The following is a 19,458-nucleotide window of genomic DNA, read 5'->3' as shown; positions in this document are numbered from 1 at the left end:
TCTTCTCCTAGTGAGCTGAAAGCTCTTTATAGAGGATGAACTAATTAGTTTCCATACAAACTCTATGAGTTTGCAGGCAGGATGAACTCATCCCTGTCCTTTGCTGAGTAGAGTCATAGCCCCTCGAATGTTTACAGCACTGTGTTCTAAAATAACCTTTTAGCAGTGTCTTTCCTGAATGATAAATGTGCCTGATCAGTCTCTGATCACATCATACCTGTCTTACGATGGGCTCCATAATACTTTGTTGTGTTTTGCGCCTTTCAACAATTGGTGGGGGTGGGTGGTAGCGGGGAAATACACCTGAGATAATACAAACAGTTCAGAAAGCATTAGTCACTCCCCACACGGAGGCAGGGCACTGACCTTAGCTCAAGGCCTCTGGCCCCCTGCTTCTGAGAGTATATCGATGGTCCTCACCGACTAAGAGAACAATAGAAACAGACTAAAAGAAACAGACCCAAGAACTACTGGACAAATTTCCTAGTGAAACATAATCCTCTTGATTGGAGATAATCCAAAGCTTTGTACATAGAGCAAATAATCATTGAATGGGTGGCCCAGAGAGCTTGCCAGGGCCACTGTTAGACTCTGCAGGATACAGAGGAAACATTGCTAATCATAGTTAATACAAAAGACTTTAGAAGAGATTTATAGCTTTCATAAATTGGAGTGGAGCACTGGAATGGGATGAAGGTAATCTCGGAAATGTCTTTCTCTTATTTGAATTCAGACCTTCCTTAGGTGAGAGGGAGGTGGCATCGGTTAGTATTTGGGAATTAGAAATACACGTGCCTTCATCCTAGGATGTGTGCTGAGGACGTCCACGTCACCATTTGTGTAGGGCACAAAGAGGTTGATGCCCACTGGACTAAGGTTCATCTAAGGAGAGTTCAAAGGGAGACGAGACTGATGAATCTTTAGTATCAGCCACAAGATAGCTCTGAATTTAGGGCCTATTTTCCAGAATTCCCCCAACACTATTTCCTCTACCAAGAAACTTTCCTTCATTCCCCCCACCCCGAAATTGTTGTAAATACCGGGTTGATTCCTCGGTACCTGCCAGCCTTTTGGGAATGTTGGAGTGTCAGCTGACATCCTGGCTCTAAAGTCAATGCACCCACTATGGTAACGGCCATTTTGGGGACTTCTCTAGAGCTTTTATCTCACTACCAAGAAGATTTTAAGAAAATTTCTGATTTCAGGGCCCCTGGGAGGCTCAGTCAGTTGGGCATCTGCTTTCAGCTCAGGTCACGATCCCCAGAGTCCTGGGATGGAGTCCCACGTTGGGCTCCCTTCTCAGTGGGGAGTCTGCTTCTCCCTCTCCCCCTGACTCTTCCCACCGTTCTACTTGTTCTCTCTCTCCCTCAAATAAATAAAATATTTTAAAAATTAGGAAAAAAAATAAAATTTTTGAATTCAGAATTTTTAGAGCTCTGAATTTTCTTGGACATGAAAAAACAAAGAAAGGAAAATGCTAAGGACCCAAGCCCTTTTGGGGTTAGAATGTCATATTTTTAATATTGGCAATGTTACACACATACCTGACAGATACATCAACTCACATACACAAAAATTGGTTTGTTTAAAAAAACAAAAAACAAAAAACAAAAAACTTCAATCCAAATTTATTGGGATTACAAAAATAACAGCACATTTCATTAACTCATTACAGCTCAGAGTTAGCAACACTTCCAGAGATAAAAGAGCATCTTTAAATAACCTGCTTCTTGCCAGTACAAATCTCATAACATAAAAAAAGTAGTTTACTTTCATATTTACAGAAGAAACATGCCGATTGTTTCCTAAAATTCTTTTTGGAATTAATGGGTGAGGTTATTTTTAAAGTCAGGAAACATTTCAAATTGAAGAAGGCATTTTAGAAACATCTCACAATGCATCTTATTTAATACCACTGAGTGATTCTGCATCCTCTTCTTAAGATCATGTGTTTATCGCAGAGCTTCTGGAACTTCCACCTATAAAAATAGGGGATTTCCTTTCAATAAAACAACATAAATGATACAGGGGAAAATAACTGTAGGGTATGTATGTCACTAGCAGTATTCTCCGAGTCAAACTCAGGTATGGATTATTGCTGTGTGCTAGTCAATATTCAAATTTTATATTATAAATGAGGTTGTAAATCACTTGCCACTCTGGGGTAAATATTTTGACAAGTGACAAATCTTTTTTGGAGTGTAAACTGTATTCCCTATTTTCATATTAAGCAAATCGGGATTTTTAACCACTGAGCCACCCAGGCGCCCCGCAAATCGGGATTTTTAAATGTCGGAGCGTCTTAAAATAGTCCTGGTCCTTCCAGAACTGGGATGCTAAGAAGGGGGTCCAGGCACACTTCTCAAATGGAAATGTGCTCACTGGTGACCTGCTCCTGGTGTTCCAAATCTGGAGGCTTGCTCTTGCATACTAAAATATTTAAACACGAGTAAACACTTTCAGAGGTGACTTCAGTGCCATTGTGCAATGAAGGCTCACTCACGTCCTCCATCTGTGCCCCCAAATCTGCTCTTGGGTTACTTACCCGCCGTAGCTGTTTGATACTGCTTCCCCGAATAGCTTCCATGAGATTGTCGTGAGCTGATCTGAGTGGAGTAGAAGGTCGGGAGCTCTCTTCCATTTTCTTTTCTTGCACTGACCTCAGGGAATTTTTAATTTCCTTTAGGATGTTGTTTGGCTGTTTCTTAACCTTTTTCCCTTTTTTCTTTTTCTGTCCATTTTGTAATGCCCGCTGGGCACTCTCCTGTTGTTTGATGACTTCTGCAATGTTTCGGGTGATTAGTTTTTTCTCTGGGAGTGGAGGAGGTGGTGGTGGAGGAGGAGCCGGCAGCCTCTGCGGGGGCAGCGGAGGGGGTGGTGGCGGCGGAGGAGGGGGTGGAGCCACAGGAGATGGAGGACGGCTCCTCACAGTTGGGACTTTCTTGGGGAGTTTGGGGGACGACCAGGGAGAGTGTCTGGGAGATGCATAAGGTGAAGAGCCAGGTGTTCCTCTTTGCCACACTTTGGTCCTAAGATTGGCTCCTCCATCATAGCCCTCTTGCTGTTTTTGCTCCTGCATCCGCTTCTGCCTCTGTTTATCCATGTTTCTCGTCAGGAGGCTCGTCATGCTCATTCTTGGTCCTGGGAGCTCAAAATGGTAGCCCAGCCTCAGCAGCGTGGTGTTCTCCCTGAGCAGCTTGACGATCTCCATCTCCACCTGGCTGCCCATGATGTGCCTCTGGTTGTGGAAGCGCAGCTCTGTGAGCACCGTGTTCTGCTGCAGAGCTCTCATGATGGCCAGGATCCCCTTGCCCGTGATAAAGTTGGACTCCACGTTGATGTTGGTGATGTGCTGGTTGACTTTGAGCATTTCCGCAATGGCCGTGGCGGCACTGTCATCTGCGCGCGTGTTGGCAAGACTGAAAGACTTCACCACCGTGTTGCCCTTGAGGGCCTCAGCGAAGCGGGCAAGGGTCTGCGAGGTGATGTTCTCGATGTTGTTCAAGTTGACCTCTGTGGTGTCAGGGTCGTTGTTCCTAATCTTTTCCAAGGCATCCTCGATCACCGTAGGGTTTCCGCAAGGGTGAATGGCGGTGGGAGACTCCGTGTTCCTTCCACTGTGGCCATTGGTCAAAGTTATGTTTTCTATTTGACTTTTAAATGTCTTTGGCTTGGAGTGATCAGAATCGATGCTATCATAATTTACAGTTCCATTAATGCCTTTTTCATTTTCAGTTGTTCCTTCCTCCTCCTCCTCCTCCTCCTCTTCCTCCTCCTCTTCCTCCTCCTCTTCTGTATACACCTCCTCAGAAACCTCACTGTTAGTTTCAGTGAAGATGAGCTCTTCCTCACTCTCCTCTTTGTCTTCTTCAGCAACCTGAAGAGCATGGTATCGTGATGAAGTTGGTCATGTTTAAGCACATTTTTGTTAAATTTACAAAAGTAATGCATGGTGTTGCAATATATGAAATCATTATGTTGTATATCTAAAACCAAAATAAGGTTATATGTCACTTATATCTTGGTAAATAAAAAAGGGAAATAACAGTTCATCTCCTGCCTCTGACCTTTCTAGTTGGGCTAACCAGGGTTAACATTCCATTGCATAACTTTCACCAGTTTTTTTTTTTTTAAAAACAAACATTTCTTTCGTTTTCTGCAGAATAGATATCCAGAATTCTATTTATTATATTAAAATTTACTATCATTTTGCCAGTTTGAGCAAATGAGTTGTAACTTCAGCTTTGGAAACCCTTGCTGTATTTTTCATTCTCTTAACTGCTTGTTCTGAACGATCTGACTCCCTGTCTACTTAGAATTGAACAAATTCAACCCTCCCTCCTGGACTCATTCCTCTATCTCTCCTTACTTCGCCATCTTAAATAAAGAAATGACAACAAAAATATACAACATGTTAATGGATTCCCTTTTTTAACGTTCAAAAACTTTTCCTCAAATTCGCCTCCAGTAGCAGCTGCAACAGCCGCCAGGTGCTCTGTGCCCCGGCTTGTGTACCTGTAGGCAAAGGCTGGGGGTCCTTCGTTTTTCCAACATTAAACTACCTGTAAGGTAGAGGCTGGCATAGGGTCTTAGAGACCCCACACCATCTGACACCAGCGGCTGTCCCTGTTTGCCATGGGGAAGGGAAGCCACCTGTTCATGGCAGCAGCAGGTCAAAACCTAGCTCCACAGAAAAACCTTCAGGTTACCCTTTGCTGCAAATCAGCTTGAAATCTCATGCTAGTGCAGGGTTAAATGAGACGGCCTGCAGAAGAAGCGGGGTGGGAGAGATAACCGCCCCCAGCACTAATTAGATTCTAACCGTAATGCGAAACAGCAGAGAACACTAGAAAATCTTAAAGCAACCCATTGCCCTTGCCTGATGGTCTTAAATTATTTACCATGTATCAATTATGAAAGACTTTCAGACAAACACAATCTCAATTCTTTGTCTTTCCAGGTTATGAGACTTTATATTAAGAAGCTGAGTGACCCCTTCTTTCTTTTTTCTATCTTTTCTGATTAAAATAAAAAAAATTCTGGAAATTGTTGACAGAGTCCAATTTCCCCTAAATCAATCTTTTTAGTCCTTTCTTTTGTCTCTTCTAAAGCCCCAATCCCTCCCTTGTCCCCCAAAGCCTTAGTTATTCCCTCCACATTGGCAACTTTTTTTTTTCTTTTACCCCTAGGCTTCTGCTGCCTGAGGCATGTGGAATGAGCTTTGGAAAACACTGCCTGTCTCCAGGTTTGTTTGCCCAGTTGCTACCACAAGATAGCCTCCAATTATCCACTTGTTTGGAGTGGCAGGCACCAAGTGATGGCCTGGGGAAGGGGTCAGCCACTCCCGGGATGGCTGTCTGGTCTTTATTTACTCCCTCTTTAGGAGCAAGAGGAAGGGGGATGCTGTGTGCATGTGCGTGCATGTGTGTTTGTGTGAAGTTTTAGCTGTTTCAGTATTTGGAGGAAAAGGATCTTTCTCAAAGACTAAGGTATACTGCTTTTCGTGCCACCATGAAACTGTATCCCCTTTGGTTTTTAAAAGACCTTTAGGCTCTATCTTCAAGAGATGTTTTCCCCTCAAAATGTGTCTGAGGGACAAAATCTGAAGCTGTTATCCATCATGTAACATCTACATGACACTTCTTCCAGGAAGCCTTCTTTGACACGCCCCCCCCCATATTATCCCCTTATATTATTCTTGCCATATATGGCATTGTAGCACCCCCAGTAAAGTACCCATTTTAATTACTTGTTTGTCATTTTTCCTAAAGGACTGTTGATCATATCTGGTTTGTTCACCTAGCACAGTGCCTAGCACATAGCAGGGGCTCAGCAAAGACTTGTTGACTGAATGGATCTAAACTGACACTGACCACCAGCCACTGAAGGTCGGAACAGGCCTGGGCTGGGCTGGTGACTGCCCTGGCTCGCCTGGGGCTTTCCCAGGATGCAGGACTTTTAGTTCTTAAGCTTAGATAGTCCCAGACAATGTGAGATGGTTAGCTGCCCTAGGTGGGGGACATCTAGGAGAAGGACAATAGAAGGGAGCAAAGAGTCTGGGGAGGGAGGGAAGAGGCATGCCATGGAGTTCACCTTGATCCTTGTGAGAATGGGGGTGGGAAGATAAGGGTTGGGTGAGGCCTGAGGGGTGGGTCTAGAGAAGGCAAATGTTGGCACTCTTCAGGAATAAAGAAGGCAACAAGAAGGGGCCAGCCATGTCTCCTGATCACCTCTCTGGCATCATTACACAAGCAAGGAGGCAAGAGGCATGGTTTTTGGTTGGTTCTGGATCTACCCCTGAAGAGCTGGTTGACTTTAGTCAAGTCAGTAAAGCTCTGAGAGGTCTCCGAGAAACTACGGTGTTGGTTGAGTGGTCCTCAACTGTAGTGTGTGTCATCATCACCTGGGGGGCTTGTGAGACCACAGAATGCTGGGCCCTACTCCAGGAGGTCTGGGGAAGCCCTAGAATGAGCACTTCTGAGAAATTCCCAGGTAGGCTGAGGTGGTGGGCACCCACATTTTGAGAATGGTACTCCTGGCACCAGCAGACCTTGGTTTGAATGTCTGCTCTCCTTATAAGCTGTTCACTTCAGCTGCATTTCTTAACCTCTCCTGGTCTCAGTTCTCATGTGCAGAAGGTGAGAATTCAATGAAATAATGTGAGTGAGCTTATTAGCCCCTATGCTTGACACCGAGCAGATACTCCAGTCAGGGGAGCTATAGACCCTCTGGTCTCCAAGGCCTTTTGGAGCTTAAGGCAGCATAATTTGTGTGGACTCAAGTGGGAAGAGGCTGTCATTCAACAAGCACCGAACATGAATTTCATAAGCCTTTACAGAGCCAATAGCCGGATAACCAAGCCCCCCATTTCCTTCTGGTCTGTTCTGCACTACTCCTCAGTTACATGGCCCCTCCTACTCCCACCCACCTGCCGGCTGCCTGGGGCTCTGTCCTGTGGTGGGAATGGGTTTACACCCTCCACCCACAGGCCTCTGCTCAGCTTTCTTATGAGTACAGAGGCAGCTGGCTAGCTGGGGAAGTATAGTGGGAGAAAAGTTAACTACTGAGGAAGGAATCCAAGTTCATCAACACATAGCATCTCTAGTTGAGCTGATAAGCCATTGGCAGGCATCCTCAAAACCTTTGGCAGGATCAGGATGGTTCCCTCATAGCTGACAGCAGGCTCTGCCCTTGGTTTCCCACCGATCTCCAGGCACCGTGACATGAAAATGCCTTTGCTGGGTTACTGCTACGATGGCTGGCTGTCCTGGATATTTGGTGGCAATTTTCATTTTTTTATCAAGGAAATTCTCCAAGGACTATAATAAAAATGTTATATTTTATATATCTTCTCAGATTTTTTACACACATTCCCACATCAGGGAAAAAAAAAAAAACGAGACCTCTAAAAATCGTGGTTTCGTGGTTATGGAAGAACTGACCAACCCAGCTCTGGCCTCACCTCCCCCTTCTGCCCCTCTGTGCAGGCAGCCACTGTGGCCTTGGCAGACCCTGGCCTGATCCCAATGGCCCTTCCCGTGATGATTGACATGAACAAGGCTCGCACATATCTTGCTACAAATGTGGCCCACACACCCTATCATCAAGATCATCTAACAGTGCCTAGATTAGTCCTGTGGAGGTCCTGCCATTGGCTTCAGGCCATTTTGATTTGAGATGATAATGGTGGAGCCCAGAGGTTTGAAACTGTGGCTCCTAACCTGTGTTCTCCCACAAATTCAGGACTTTATTACATGGCATTAACATTGTTATTGCCATTACTATTTTTCCCAGGGCATAGTCCTTTGAACCTTCTTCTGTTAATGACATATTAAGCAAATTGAAAGTAACTTAAAGTAACTTAAAATTCAAAGTAACTGTTTACCGGGCAGAAAACAAAAACTTAACAGACGTGAGCTCTAATAAAAGAACATTTCCAGGTCTCAAGATCACCATTATAAAGTAGGAAGGAATCTTACAGGCCAACTACACAGGCATAAGTGGGTCCTTAGGTGGGTTTTGGGATGTGTGTGTTAGCATTTTGAAATTCAGTATTAAAGTTTGTGTACGTATGCACAAACCCAGACACATTATCTTAAGGAGGTCTGTAATTATCAAAATCTCAAAAAGGGTTCTTGATTTACCAAAAAACAAACAAACAAACAAATACTCTGGATTCAACTCCCTTGAGGGACCCCACAGAGATGACTACCTATTCAAGGTCTCACAACTTAGGAATGGCAAGAGGACTCAAAATAAGGTCCCTGGGCTCTCAGCCCCATGGACTTTCCACCTCTGCTCACTTCTTGGTGTTGGAAAAAACAATTATTTTTACTGTAGCCACCTATCACCGTCAAAGCAAACAGAGTACCCACTTCTGTCTTTATAGAAGGAAATAAATTTACTTAACTGCTTGTATATATATATAAGTCACAGATATTATGCCACATCAGCAACTCACAGCTCCAGTTAGACTTAGGTTTGGCAATGTATCTAAACCCATGCCTTGCTGGTGGATCATTTTCCTCTGGAAGAATCCTGTCTTAATTGACAAAAGTCAATCAAAGGATCCCAGCTAAGAATTTTACATATGATGATCTGCTGGGAGGCCTGAGGAATTAATTGTTCAATAGCAGGAGCAAATGGGTTCTAAGAAAAGACAAGTGAAGCAGACGGAGAAGTTAGGGAAAACAGATTTCCCGGGTTGGGGGTTGGGAGCCAAGGGTGGGAGAAGCTAACGAAAAACCCGAGAGCCTACCTTTCCACACTCCCCCAGCCTCTCCTTCTCCAAGAGTTTTTGGGACTCCTTTTCCCAATAGGACATCAGTGCCTCTCTGCTGAATGTCCCCGTGGGAGTTTTCTCGGTCAGACTCTTTTGCCTTAGCCCCACGGGAAGGCTGTGATCAGGTTCAATGTCTTCCAACTCCCTCTCTAGCTCCTTCAGCTCCTCAGCTGACAGGGAAGCAAGAAGTTCATCCTCATCGATGGATTCATATTTGCTAAGTCCTCTCCTGTAGCCAAAGGTAGACATGGTCCCTGCTTTCTCAGACCCACAAGGAGCTTGAAGAACCAGGCATTCACGGTGGCCAGAAGCAGGCAGGGAGGCAAGTGGGCAGGCTGGTCAGCAACCAGAGCTAGGAGTGGCCTTTTAAGAGCGGTGATACAGGGCCGTGACAATGCAGAGAGGGGGTGAAAGCATGGGCTGTTTTAAGCAGCAGACGTCAGCTAGACATTTGAACACAAAGAATGTCACATCGGTGGTGGATGGAGGTCTCAGAACCAGTGAGGATTATTAACATACTGGCCAGGGACATATTTAGCTGAGCCTGATAGCTCATGAGGACAAGCAGAGAGTACTTCAGATAGGGAGTAACACAGTTCTCACGTTGTATTCAAGCAACAGGAGAATACAATTTATTTTGAAAATGACTCGCTACCACCACCATGGCCATGAAAAGATTCTTTGATTATAATCTCAGAGGCTGAGAAATGACTCCACATCACTCCTCTATGAGTGGATATTCAGGTTCCTCTAAAAACATTCTGTGGGTGGCATTGATGGTAACCGAAGGCTATCCTAATACAGCACCTCAAATGTTTATTGTATTTTGTGGGTATAAGGCACTAGTCTTAACAAGTCCTGTGAGATGATTATCCTCCTTTATGGATTTTGGCAATGGAGGCTCTGAGAGTTTACATGAACACTTTGAAGTCAGACAGCCAGAAGCCTTTCTCCACTGCACAACATGGCTTCCTTTTCCTCAACCAAGAGTATTAGTAAACAACTAGACTTGGAAATAAAACTCCAGAAAGATAAATACTAATACGGGTTATAGCTTATTAGTGCTAAGCAGTTTATATATTTTATCTCCTTGAATCCCACAGTCCTGTCAGGTGTTATGTTTTCATCCATATCTTACTACAACAGCCAGAGAGGTTAAGCAGTTAGCTCATGGCCACAGAGCTAGAGAGTGGTGGAAGTAGAATTTGAACCAGATTTGTGTCTGGCCTGAAAACTGAAGAGATAACATGAAATTATATATATATGTCCACATTCTTAGGAGTGTAGAAAATATATATACATAGTTTACAGGTCATTTTAGCATGCAGATAGATAAAGAGCTGTTAAATGTGTGTGCATAGAAATATGCACATCTTAGTACATGCATAATAGACCGTATTTTGTTAATTACATTCAGCAGTTGGTGAGTACTTGTGTTGTTTCCAAGTTTGGGTTGTTAGAGATAATTCTGTGAACACTTACCACACAAGTCTTTGTGTAGCCATATGTTTTCATTTCTTCTGGGTAGATACATAACAGAGGAATTGCTGAGGTATATGGTACATCTATAGTTAACTTTTCAAGAAATGGCCAAACTATTTTCCAAAATGGCTGCCCTGGCTTACATTCTCAGCAGCAATGATATGAGTTCTAGTCTCTCCACATCCTAATTCCTGCTTGTCTTTCTGGTTGTAGCCACTTTAGTGGGCATGAAATAGATCTTCCTGAAGTCTTAATTTTCATTCCTTATAACAAGTGACGTTGAGCATCATTTCATGTGTTCATTTCTACTTAAATAAAATGTTTTTTGGAAGAAATCTTACACTCATTTTAAATTGAGTCATCTTCCTATTGTTGGCCTTTAAGAATTCTAGAATATATTATGGACTTTAACAAGTTTATGATTTGCAGGTATTTTCTTCCATTCTGTGATTGTTTGTTGGTGTCTTTTGGAGAGTGAATGCTTTTAATGATGAAGTCCAATTTATCAACTTTTTTTTCATTTACTGCTTGAGCTCTTGATGTTATAGCCAAGAAATTTTTTTCTAACCCAAGATCAGAGATGATCATTCCTATGTTTTCTTTCTGAGAGTTCTACAGTTTAGGTGTTTATATTTAGCTCCGTTACCCATTTCAACTTGTATTTGCATATGTGTAATATAAGGGTCTAAATTCATTGTTTTGCATACAGGTATCTGATTGACTTAGCATTTCTTTGGGAAAAAACTATACTTTCCCCTATTGAATTGCTTGGGTGCCTTTGTGGAAAATTAACTGGCCACAAATGTAAGGGCTTGTTTCAGGAGGGTCACTTCTGTTCTATAGATCTGTATGTCTCTCTTTTTTATGCCAATACCGCATTGTCTTAATTGCTGTAGCTTTGTCCTGTGTGTTGAAATCAGAAGGTATAAGTCCTCCAACTTTCTTCTTCTTCTTTTTTTTTTTTGGCAAGAATGTTTTGGCTATTATGATCTTAGCTCATAATAGTATTCTGCCTCCAAAAATAGCTATGACTCTTTTCAATGATACTGATGAGAGAGATGATTATGAAATTAGAAATGGTGAGTTTGTTGGTTTTCTTTGGGCTGTGGCATATACCTTTTGTGTAGCCTTAATGGTCACACATCTTTTTTTATGTGAAAATGGGTTTGAATTTTGGAAATGACATCAAATCACTGTAGCCAGTTTGGTGAATGAGATGAGGATTGTTCAGTTGTATAAAACATTTTAGGTAAAAAGATGAATGATGATTGCAACTATATAAAAACATTTTTGAAAGTAAAGAGATGAGAAGAAAATACAAGGAGTATATAATTATGTACCAAAAAGTAGTGGAATCCTGTTTTTTTTCTCTCTCTCTCCCTTTCTTCCTTTTGCTTTCTCTCTCTCTCTCGCTCTCTCTCTCGTTTGTAATTTTTTGGTAATATTTTAATATTATTTTTATTGGGTAATACATTAAACACACACTTTCTGCCAGATTTCAATTTAGTTTCTGAAGTTAGAGCAGTGAAGAAAACCAACAAAATCCATTTCTTCATGGAGCTTTCTTTCTTTCTTCCTTTCCTTTTTAAAAAATTTTAATTTATTTATTTGTTAGAGAGAGAGAGAGAGAACAAGCAGGGGGAGCAGAGGCAGAGGGAGAAGCAGTCTTGCTACTGAGCAAGGAGCCCAATATGGGACTCAATCCCAGGCACCTGAGATCATGACCTTAGCCAAAGACAGATTTAACTGACTGAGTCATCCAGGCATCCCTACATTCCTTAGATGGGGAAAACAATATATAAATAAACAAATAAAAACCAAAAAGCATTGGACAGAAGCTCTATGGAGAGAAATAGGGTAGAAGGGTAAAAGCAGGGTAAGAGGGAAGAAGGAAGACTGGGGGGCGGGTAATATTTCACACAGGTAAGATGTCTGTAATAAGGTCATGTTTGAGCACACACCTGGCTTAATGCATGCAGATTGTAATGTACATTTAAGGTGACTATAAAACAATTACTCAAATACTCTTGGAATCACAGATTCTCAGCATTCAAGGGGACTTTGAAATACATTAACCTTCTATCACTTCTACAAGTGGTCATCTAGGGTTTGCTTGAACACTTCCAGTAAAAATAATACATTAGCAAAAATCCATTTCATTATTTGGATGTCTCAAATCGTTAAAAAATCTTTCTTTCAATTGTGTTGAAACTAATCTCTTGAAGATCACCCAATATAGTTTAGCGTTCTCATTGGAACAACTCAAAATAAATGGAGTCTTACATGACTTTCTTTTCTCAAATCTTGGATGGCTAATGAATGACTTGAGAAATGAATCTGGAAGAGTTTTGCTCTGTGACAGCATTACTGAGAAAAAATATTATGGCCTCTCAAGGACAGTACCTTCAGAACAATGGTCCTTAGATATCCTAATCTAATCACTCTGGTTACCATAATAATTACAATTCCTGGATGATCTTAGTTCCCTGGAATCCCCACAAACTTTAAATCCATTGGATGAAATTCTGCTGAGCAGTTAAACATGACTACCTGAGCCTGGCCAGACTTAAGTATGATGAATTATTAAGATTTCTTTACAAATGTCTACCTTGAAGGAAAAAAAAAAAAAATCCAATCAAATGTCTTCCAGGCATTGGCATTTTCTATGTCAGGATTTTTTTTTTTTTTTTTACTTGATTACATTGTGTTTTGGGGTTGAATTGCTTTAAAGTCAATAATGTACCAGCCTTTTGACGATTAGCATCTTTTGTTAAAAAATTATCTATCCTCAGGAGAATTATTTTCATGGTTCTTGATTCACAGACACCCACCATTTCACACTATATCGGCAATTTCCGTTTTAGTAAAAAGAGAGTTTGCTCTTTCAGTCTTTTTTCTCTTTTGGTTTCGTCTTGGAAATGCTAGCATCCATTTGTTTATCCAACACACATTTACTAAGTGCCGGCTGTGTGGACAGGTACTGTGCTGGAAGCTAGGATTACAAACAGAAAAATAGAAATTGATCTGGTCCCTGCCCTCAGGAGTTCACACTCCTGGGAGAGAGGCAGACAGCTGACAGTAACACAGTGCAGGGACAGCTCAGCCAAGGTGCCCGCAAAAGGAGAGACATGGAGTACAGATGAAGAAGCAGTGCAGCCCACGTGGGGGGGTGGGTAGTTGGAGAAGGCACAGAAGCTGATAACAAGCTTTCCAAGCAGAGACAGCAGACTCGGAGCAAATGCACAGGAGTATGAAAGCATAAAAACAAAACCCAGGGCATTCTTCTGCTTAGGGGTGGGGAGGAAGTGGAGATGGGCAGAAACTGACCCTAGCTCATGGACTATTTCCAGGAGAATGCCTTGGTATCTTGCCCACCAGTCTTACTTCTTCTTTTTTCTTTTAAAAAAAGATTTTATTTATTCATTTGTCAGAGATAGCGCACAAGCAGGTGGAGTGGCAGGCAGAGGGAGAAGCAAGTTCTCTTTTCTGCTGAGCAGGGAGCCTGACTCGGGGCTCAATCCCAGGACCTGGGGATCATGACCTGAGCCAAAAGCAGATGCTTAATTGACTGAGCCACCCAGGTATCCCTTCTTCTTCTTCTTCTTCTTCTTCTTCTTCTTCCTTTTTAACAGCCACCGGCCTCATGGTAGAGGCATATAGATGTTGAATACTTTTTACTTGAAAGCCATGTCAAGGAGTTTTGGACTTTATTATCATCTGCTGTTAAGTGGAAGTCTTCGATGTTATCCCTGAGCCACAGTTTGCCCTCTTACATACAGGCAACTCTTAATCCCAGCAAGTGTCTTAATGTTAATGGAAGCTCAACAGGAGCAAAACTCATGAGCACCTTCAAAAGTCAGCAATACCCATCCTGCAGATCTGGTATTTCAGTGAACAGTACTTGTAGGCAGTCATAGGAGACCTCCTGCCTCCTCTTGGACGTAAGAACTGCATCAGCCCAACACTCCACGAGGCAGGAGACCCTCTGCCTGAAAGTGAGTTCCTTCACTTGTGGGTTATATACTTTTGGCTCTCAATGTTTGGAAGTGTTGTGAGGACCTAACAATTGTTTCTGCATTTTCTTTGATAACCTCCAAATTTCAGGAAGAATTTGGTCACTTCAGGAATTCTTTGTATTTCAAAATACATAGGCATTTTTGTTGATAACCACATAATAGAGCAAAATGAATGACTTGAATCTCTTTAATTAAAAATCTCATTTCCCTGTGTCCACTGTTTTATTCTGCAGTCGGACCTTGTCAGTCACAGGTTTCATATGAGTAGTTTCAGTGATGTGGAAAGACTCCAAAGGTCCAGATTTACAATGACGTGTTATTTTACTGCACTAAAATTTGCCTCTGGGTGTCTCGCTGTCACCTAGAACTCTACCTGCCTCAAACCAGTATCGTGATTTCCCTCTTTCTGCCTCCCCTATCCCAAGCTCAGGCTTCCTCATTTCTGAAAGTGGCATCCTCCCCACCCCCACCCCAGTTCCTGGAGCCTGTGTGTGACCTTTGGCTTCCTCTTGCCGAAGTGGGCATAGTTAATCAACAAGGCCCAGACTCCCAGACTTTAAACAGCTCTTGAATTCCTGCTTCATTTTTGACTTCCTCTTTGCCTGAACTTGAGTCCAAGCTGCTGTCCTCATTTTCCTGGAAGACTGACATTTTCCCCCTTTCCGCAGTACAGACAAAGTAACCTTTTTTTAAAAATTCCAGTATAGTTTACACACAATGTTATATTAGTTTCAGTCATTATATTAGTACAATATAGAGATTCAATAATTCTGTACATTACTCAGTGCTCATCTACATAAGTGTACTCGTAACAGAGTAACCTTTTAAAAACACCAATCTCCTTGGGTCATTCGTTGTTTAAAATCCTTGAATGGCTTCCATTGTCCTTGGGACAGGATCTTTACTGTGCCCTCTGGCCCCTCCAGCACCGGGCCTTACTGACATCACAAGTCTCAGCTGCGGTCACTTCCTGCAACTCTCACACTGGGCTTCTGAACTCCCGATGTCTGCTCCATCATCCCCAGGCCATTGTCCATGCTCCACCCTGTGCCTGGAATGCCCTTGCCTCTTCTACCAGGCTCCAGGCCTGGGTCTTAAGTAAGTCTCCCAAGGAGAGGCTTCTCCTGCTGCCGGGGCCAGCTCAGTGTTCCCCGCTCCCACAGACTGCATTCGGGCAGCATCCCACTTAGGATGACTTGTTTCAAATGGATCTTTGCCCCAAAGGCATTTTTCTCAAAGGGGAGGGGCCACGCCTGCCCCATGCATTGTCCCCAAGGCTTTTTCATCATTATTAGGTGTTCAAGAAGTATGTTAAAAAAAAAACAAAAAACAGGTGAAATATTGCATAAGCAAGAGTGGATCCAAGTCTTCTAGAGCCTGGAGATTATCCAGTGTTAAACCCCACTTTAAGAATAATTGTATAGGGGCGCCTGGGTGGCTCAGTGGTTAAATCCTCTGCCTTCGGCTCGGGTCATGATCTCGGGGTCCTGGGATTGAGCCCCACATTGGGCTCTCTGCTCAGCGGGGAACCTGCTTCCTCCCCTCTCTCTGCCTGCACCTCTGCCTACTTGTGATCTCTGCCTGTCAAATAAATAAAATCTTTAAAAAAAAAAAAGAATAATCGTATAAAATTATAAATACATAATTAGTTATGAAAGTGAAGCTATCCTTAAAGCAATAATAGAATCATGACCAACGACTGGGTCTTAGGTGATTTGAGCTGCTTTTATTGAGGTCTTGTTAAGCAGTTTACCAAAAAGTCTTGTAGAAGGAGTGTCTGGATGGCTTAGTAGTTAACCGTCTGACTTCGGCTCAGGTTGTGATCCTGGGGTCCTGGGATGGAGCCCCGGGTTGGGCTCCCTGCTCCGTGAGAAACCTGTTCTCTCTCTCCCACTCCCTGTTTGTGATTTCCTATCTTGCTGTACCTCTCTGTCAAATAAATAAGAAAAATCTTTAAAAAAAAAAAAAAAAGGCTTCTGTAGAAGGGCTGCCTAATTGTAATCTAGCTTCTCGGCTCCCCTGCCCCCACAACACCCTACTCCTCCTGTGAACCCCAATACTCACATGGGCACAGAAGCCCCCACTTTATGGCCAGTCTGCCTGTGAGTGTGGTCTCCAACTAAGAGCGAGTCCTTCTGGCCACCGAAGCGTTTGTGTCTCATGATGGCATTGTTGCTCCTTTCATGGAGACCTTTCTTCTTTAAATTGCCCTCAGTTTGCCAGTGAGGAAACATGGAAATCATAGTGTCATGTGCAAAATCGGCAAACTGGAAATCCTCTCATTCTCACCGATGTCAGGGGTCTATCTACTGTTAACAAATTGTTACTCGCTTCGACCCTCCCTCCACCCCACCCCTTCCCCTCTGTTAAGGCCTTTCTAATCCCTTTCAGTGTACAGGTGCAAGATTGCTTTCTGACTTGATGTAACCTATTTTACAACTTACACAGAAGGATTTGGGTTTCCAGCATTTCCTGCCGACGGGGTGTCCCAAGGCTGCTGGACGAGTAAGCGAGTCACGACCCCTAAGGAAGGGACGCTTCCGACTTCCCTGCCTGTGTGCCGGGAGCGGCTCAGATAGCTCCCCGGGGGAACGTCAGGCAAAGGGCAGGCTCTGCACACACAACCACCAAACAGGCCACGGGGTTCAGATGAGAACTGGCAACACCCTTATCAAGTCTTCACTCTGAGGCCTGGCAGTCAAGCCGATCTCCAAGCGAAGCCAACTTATGTAGGGAGCATGAGTCAAATTTAAAATTATTAGAGCTATTTATAAAAATAATATCTTGCAATTGTATAACAACTGCCGTTCACAACATGCTTTCACGGACGACGCGCCGGGCAGTCTTATGAACCAGCACGACCTCTGTGGAATCATTGCGTGTCGCCCCCACTTGCTGCGTGTAAGGCAGTCCTCGCTGAAAGAGATACTGTTGCTTCTGCTTTACGAAGGACGAGAACGGGTTCTGAGGTTCTGAGAGGTTCCAGAAACCTCTGAAGCAGACCCAGCTGGTCAGAGATACTCGCGGTGGTGTGCCAGCAGTCCAAGCTGCTTCTCACATGGAGATTTCCTCGTGTATCATTTCAAAATGTACCGAATTGAAAGACAGATGGGATGAAAAACAGAAATTTTTAATGGAGCCTCTGATGCTTTGCCTTACATGGAGCACGTCCAGTGGTCATTTGTGGAACCAGTTCGAACATGAAGAGGTGAGCCCCATGCAAGTAGACGGACAGGTACACTGATCACGTGAAAACCAGAAGGGCAGAAAAACGACTTCCAGAAAAAAATTGCAGAGCGAGGAATGAACAGCTGAACTTCATCCGTCCGGTCTTTCATCTTAAGGCGCAGATCATGAGTACGGAATTGCACTTGTGAAACGAGAGCAGATTTGACATATGTTATGTGGAGTTTTAATAAAAGAAATTTTACTTGGGGTGTCCTGGAAGGTCTGAACTTCCACTCATTTCAGTAACCAGTTATCTGTTACCTCGAGGGTTGATATTACCGGTTGGGGCAGATTTGCTCCCTGTGGTATCCGGAGGAATGAGGTGGACGGAGGGCCAACTCCCAAGACATGACTCTGTTCCTTGGGATGGCTCCCCTTTCAGGTTCACAAGTCCTGCAGGGAAGTGGTGTCTTCAAGGGCAGAAAAGCTGACATCCTGCTATAAAGATTGGCTCAAAAGTTAAATTCAGAGCAAGAGCACAGGCATAGGGGGACTCGTTGTACCCAGGAATGGGACAGATCGTGCTTGAGAGAGCTAGCTGGTTACTGAGCTTTCTCATTTGCTGTTGTATCATGAAAATCAAAGGCACCGTCTTTTCACAGACTCACAGTCCCTCACTGACTTTCACCTTGATAGTTCTCCTGTGTCCTTGAGATTCACGGCCTTTTGAATGATTGCCTTGTCTCCTTTCCCCGGCACTCGTTCCTGAATGCCACCCCCTTCTCCTTGTTCCCCTTTCCCCGGAGCCCCCAGGGAACCGGAGCTAGTTTTCAGGGGTGTCACAATAGCCCTGACCCACGGGTAACACAATCCCTTGCCAATTTGTGCCCTCAATAGAGCAGGAAACCTTTTTCTTAGCTATCCAATGTGTATGTTTCTCTATGTTTTGCAATAGCAATAACGACAACAATAATAAAACATGGGAGAGTCATGTGACAATCCGCGTGAATGGCAGAGGTTGGCAGAAAGGCGGCATTTGCCAGGATTGAGGGCCGGTGAGACCGGTGAAGGCAGCAAGCATGGCGCTGCCCTTGAATGCTGTGTCATCTGCTTTTAATGGTCTTATCAACAGCGCAAAACGAATAAATCATGTGCTGCTCGCACAAGAACCAAGTGCTTCCGTCTGAGCCAGATGATTGCATTGTTCAGTCGAGCTACCTCCCGGAAACTGTAAACAGGGCATCACCTGTCAGTGAGACTTGGGCCTCCTGTTTTTCGAAAGCAATTTATTCAGATTAGTTTAGAGACCATAAAACTCACTCCCTGTAAGTGTGAAGTTCAACGGTGATATACCAAGGTGTAAATGTGGAACATTCCCAGCACCCCTCAGAGCTCCCCTCTGCAGTCGGCATTGGCTCTCACCGCCCCCCACCCCTGGCAACCACGAACCCATTTTCTGTCTCAATATATTTGTTTTGTCTGGCCATTTTATATACATGGAATCAAACAGTAGTGTTCTTCTGTGCCTGACTTCCTTCACCTAACCCATGTTTTTCAGATGCGTCCCCATTGTAGCGTGTTGCTAAGTAGAATGTCATTGCATGGATACACCACGCTGTATGTATTCATTGGTCAGTCTGTGGACACTCAAGATCGTTTGCTCTTTTTGGCTATTTCATAATAACAAATAACAAGGCTCTCCTGATCTGAACTAAACATGATGGGGGTGGTGAGAGCTTGGGATTTGGAGGCAGGAGTTTCAGGCTGAGTTCTAGCTCTGGTATTTACTGCCTTAGTTAAATGTAAGGTGGTTTTCCTTATTGCAGGTAATTGACATCTTCCCGTCCCTGCTCCTCCCCTAGTCCTAAGAATCAAGAATGAGGCGGTCAGTGGATGAAAGGCAATGCTGGGCAATGAAAGGCACTGTTATGAAGTCGTGTTTCTGGACCATATTAAAAATAAATTAGCAGTTTTTCAAGATTCTGTCCACATTCATAGAACAAATGATTC

General features: G+C 43.5%; 1 protein-coding gene across 1 annotated transcript; it reads right to left on the bottom strand.

Moving 5' to 3' along the window:
- Nucleotides 1-1,611: 1,611 nt before the first annotated feature.
- On the bottom strand, nt 1,612-9,172 carry LMOD2 (leiomodin 2). The gene is made up of 3 exons (XM_004741862.3): nt 8,759-9,172; nt 2,546-3,877; nt 1,612-1,979 (listed from the first exon to the last, which is right to left on the bottom strand). The coding sequence occupies exons 1-3, from the start codon at nt 9,029-9,031 to the stop codon at nt 1,953-1,955; spliced, it is 1,632 nt and encodes a 543-aa protein (XP_004741919.1). The 5' UTR covers nt 9,032-9,172; the 3' UTR covers nt 1,612-1,952.
- Between the last annotated feature and the right edge of the window lie 10,286 nt (nt 9,173-19,458).

This window comes from Mustela putorius, unplaced genomic scaffold (assembly GCF_011764305.1).
Source record: "Mustela putorius furo isolate JIRA1106 unplaced genomic scaffold, ASM1176430v1.1 tig00003845_pilon_pilon_pilon, whole genome shotgun sequence".
In the NCBI taxonomy this organism is placed as follows: Eukaryota; Metazoa; Chordata; class Mammalia; order Carnivora; family Mustelidae; genus Mustela; species Mustela putorius.
Note: the sequence above shows the minus strand (reverse complement) of the source record. Positions and strands in the feature narration are given on the sequence as shown.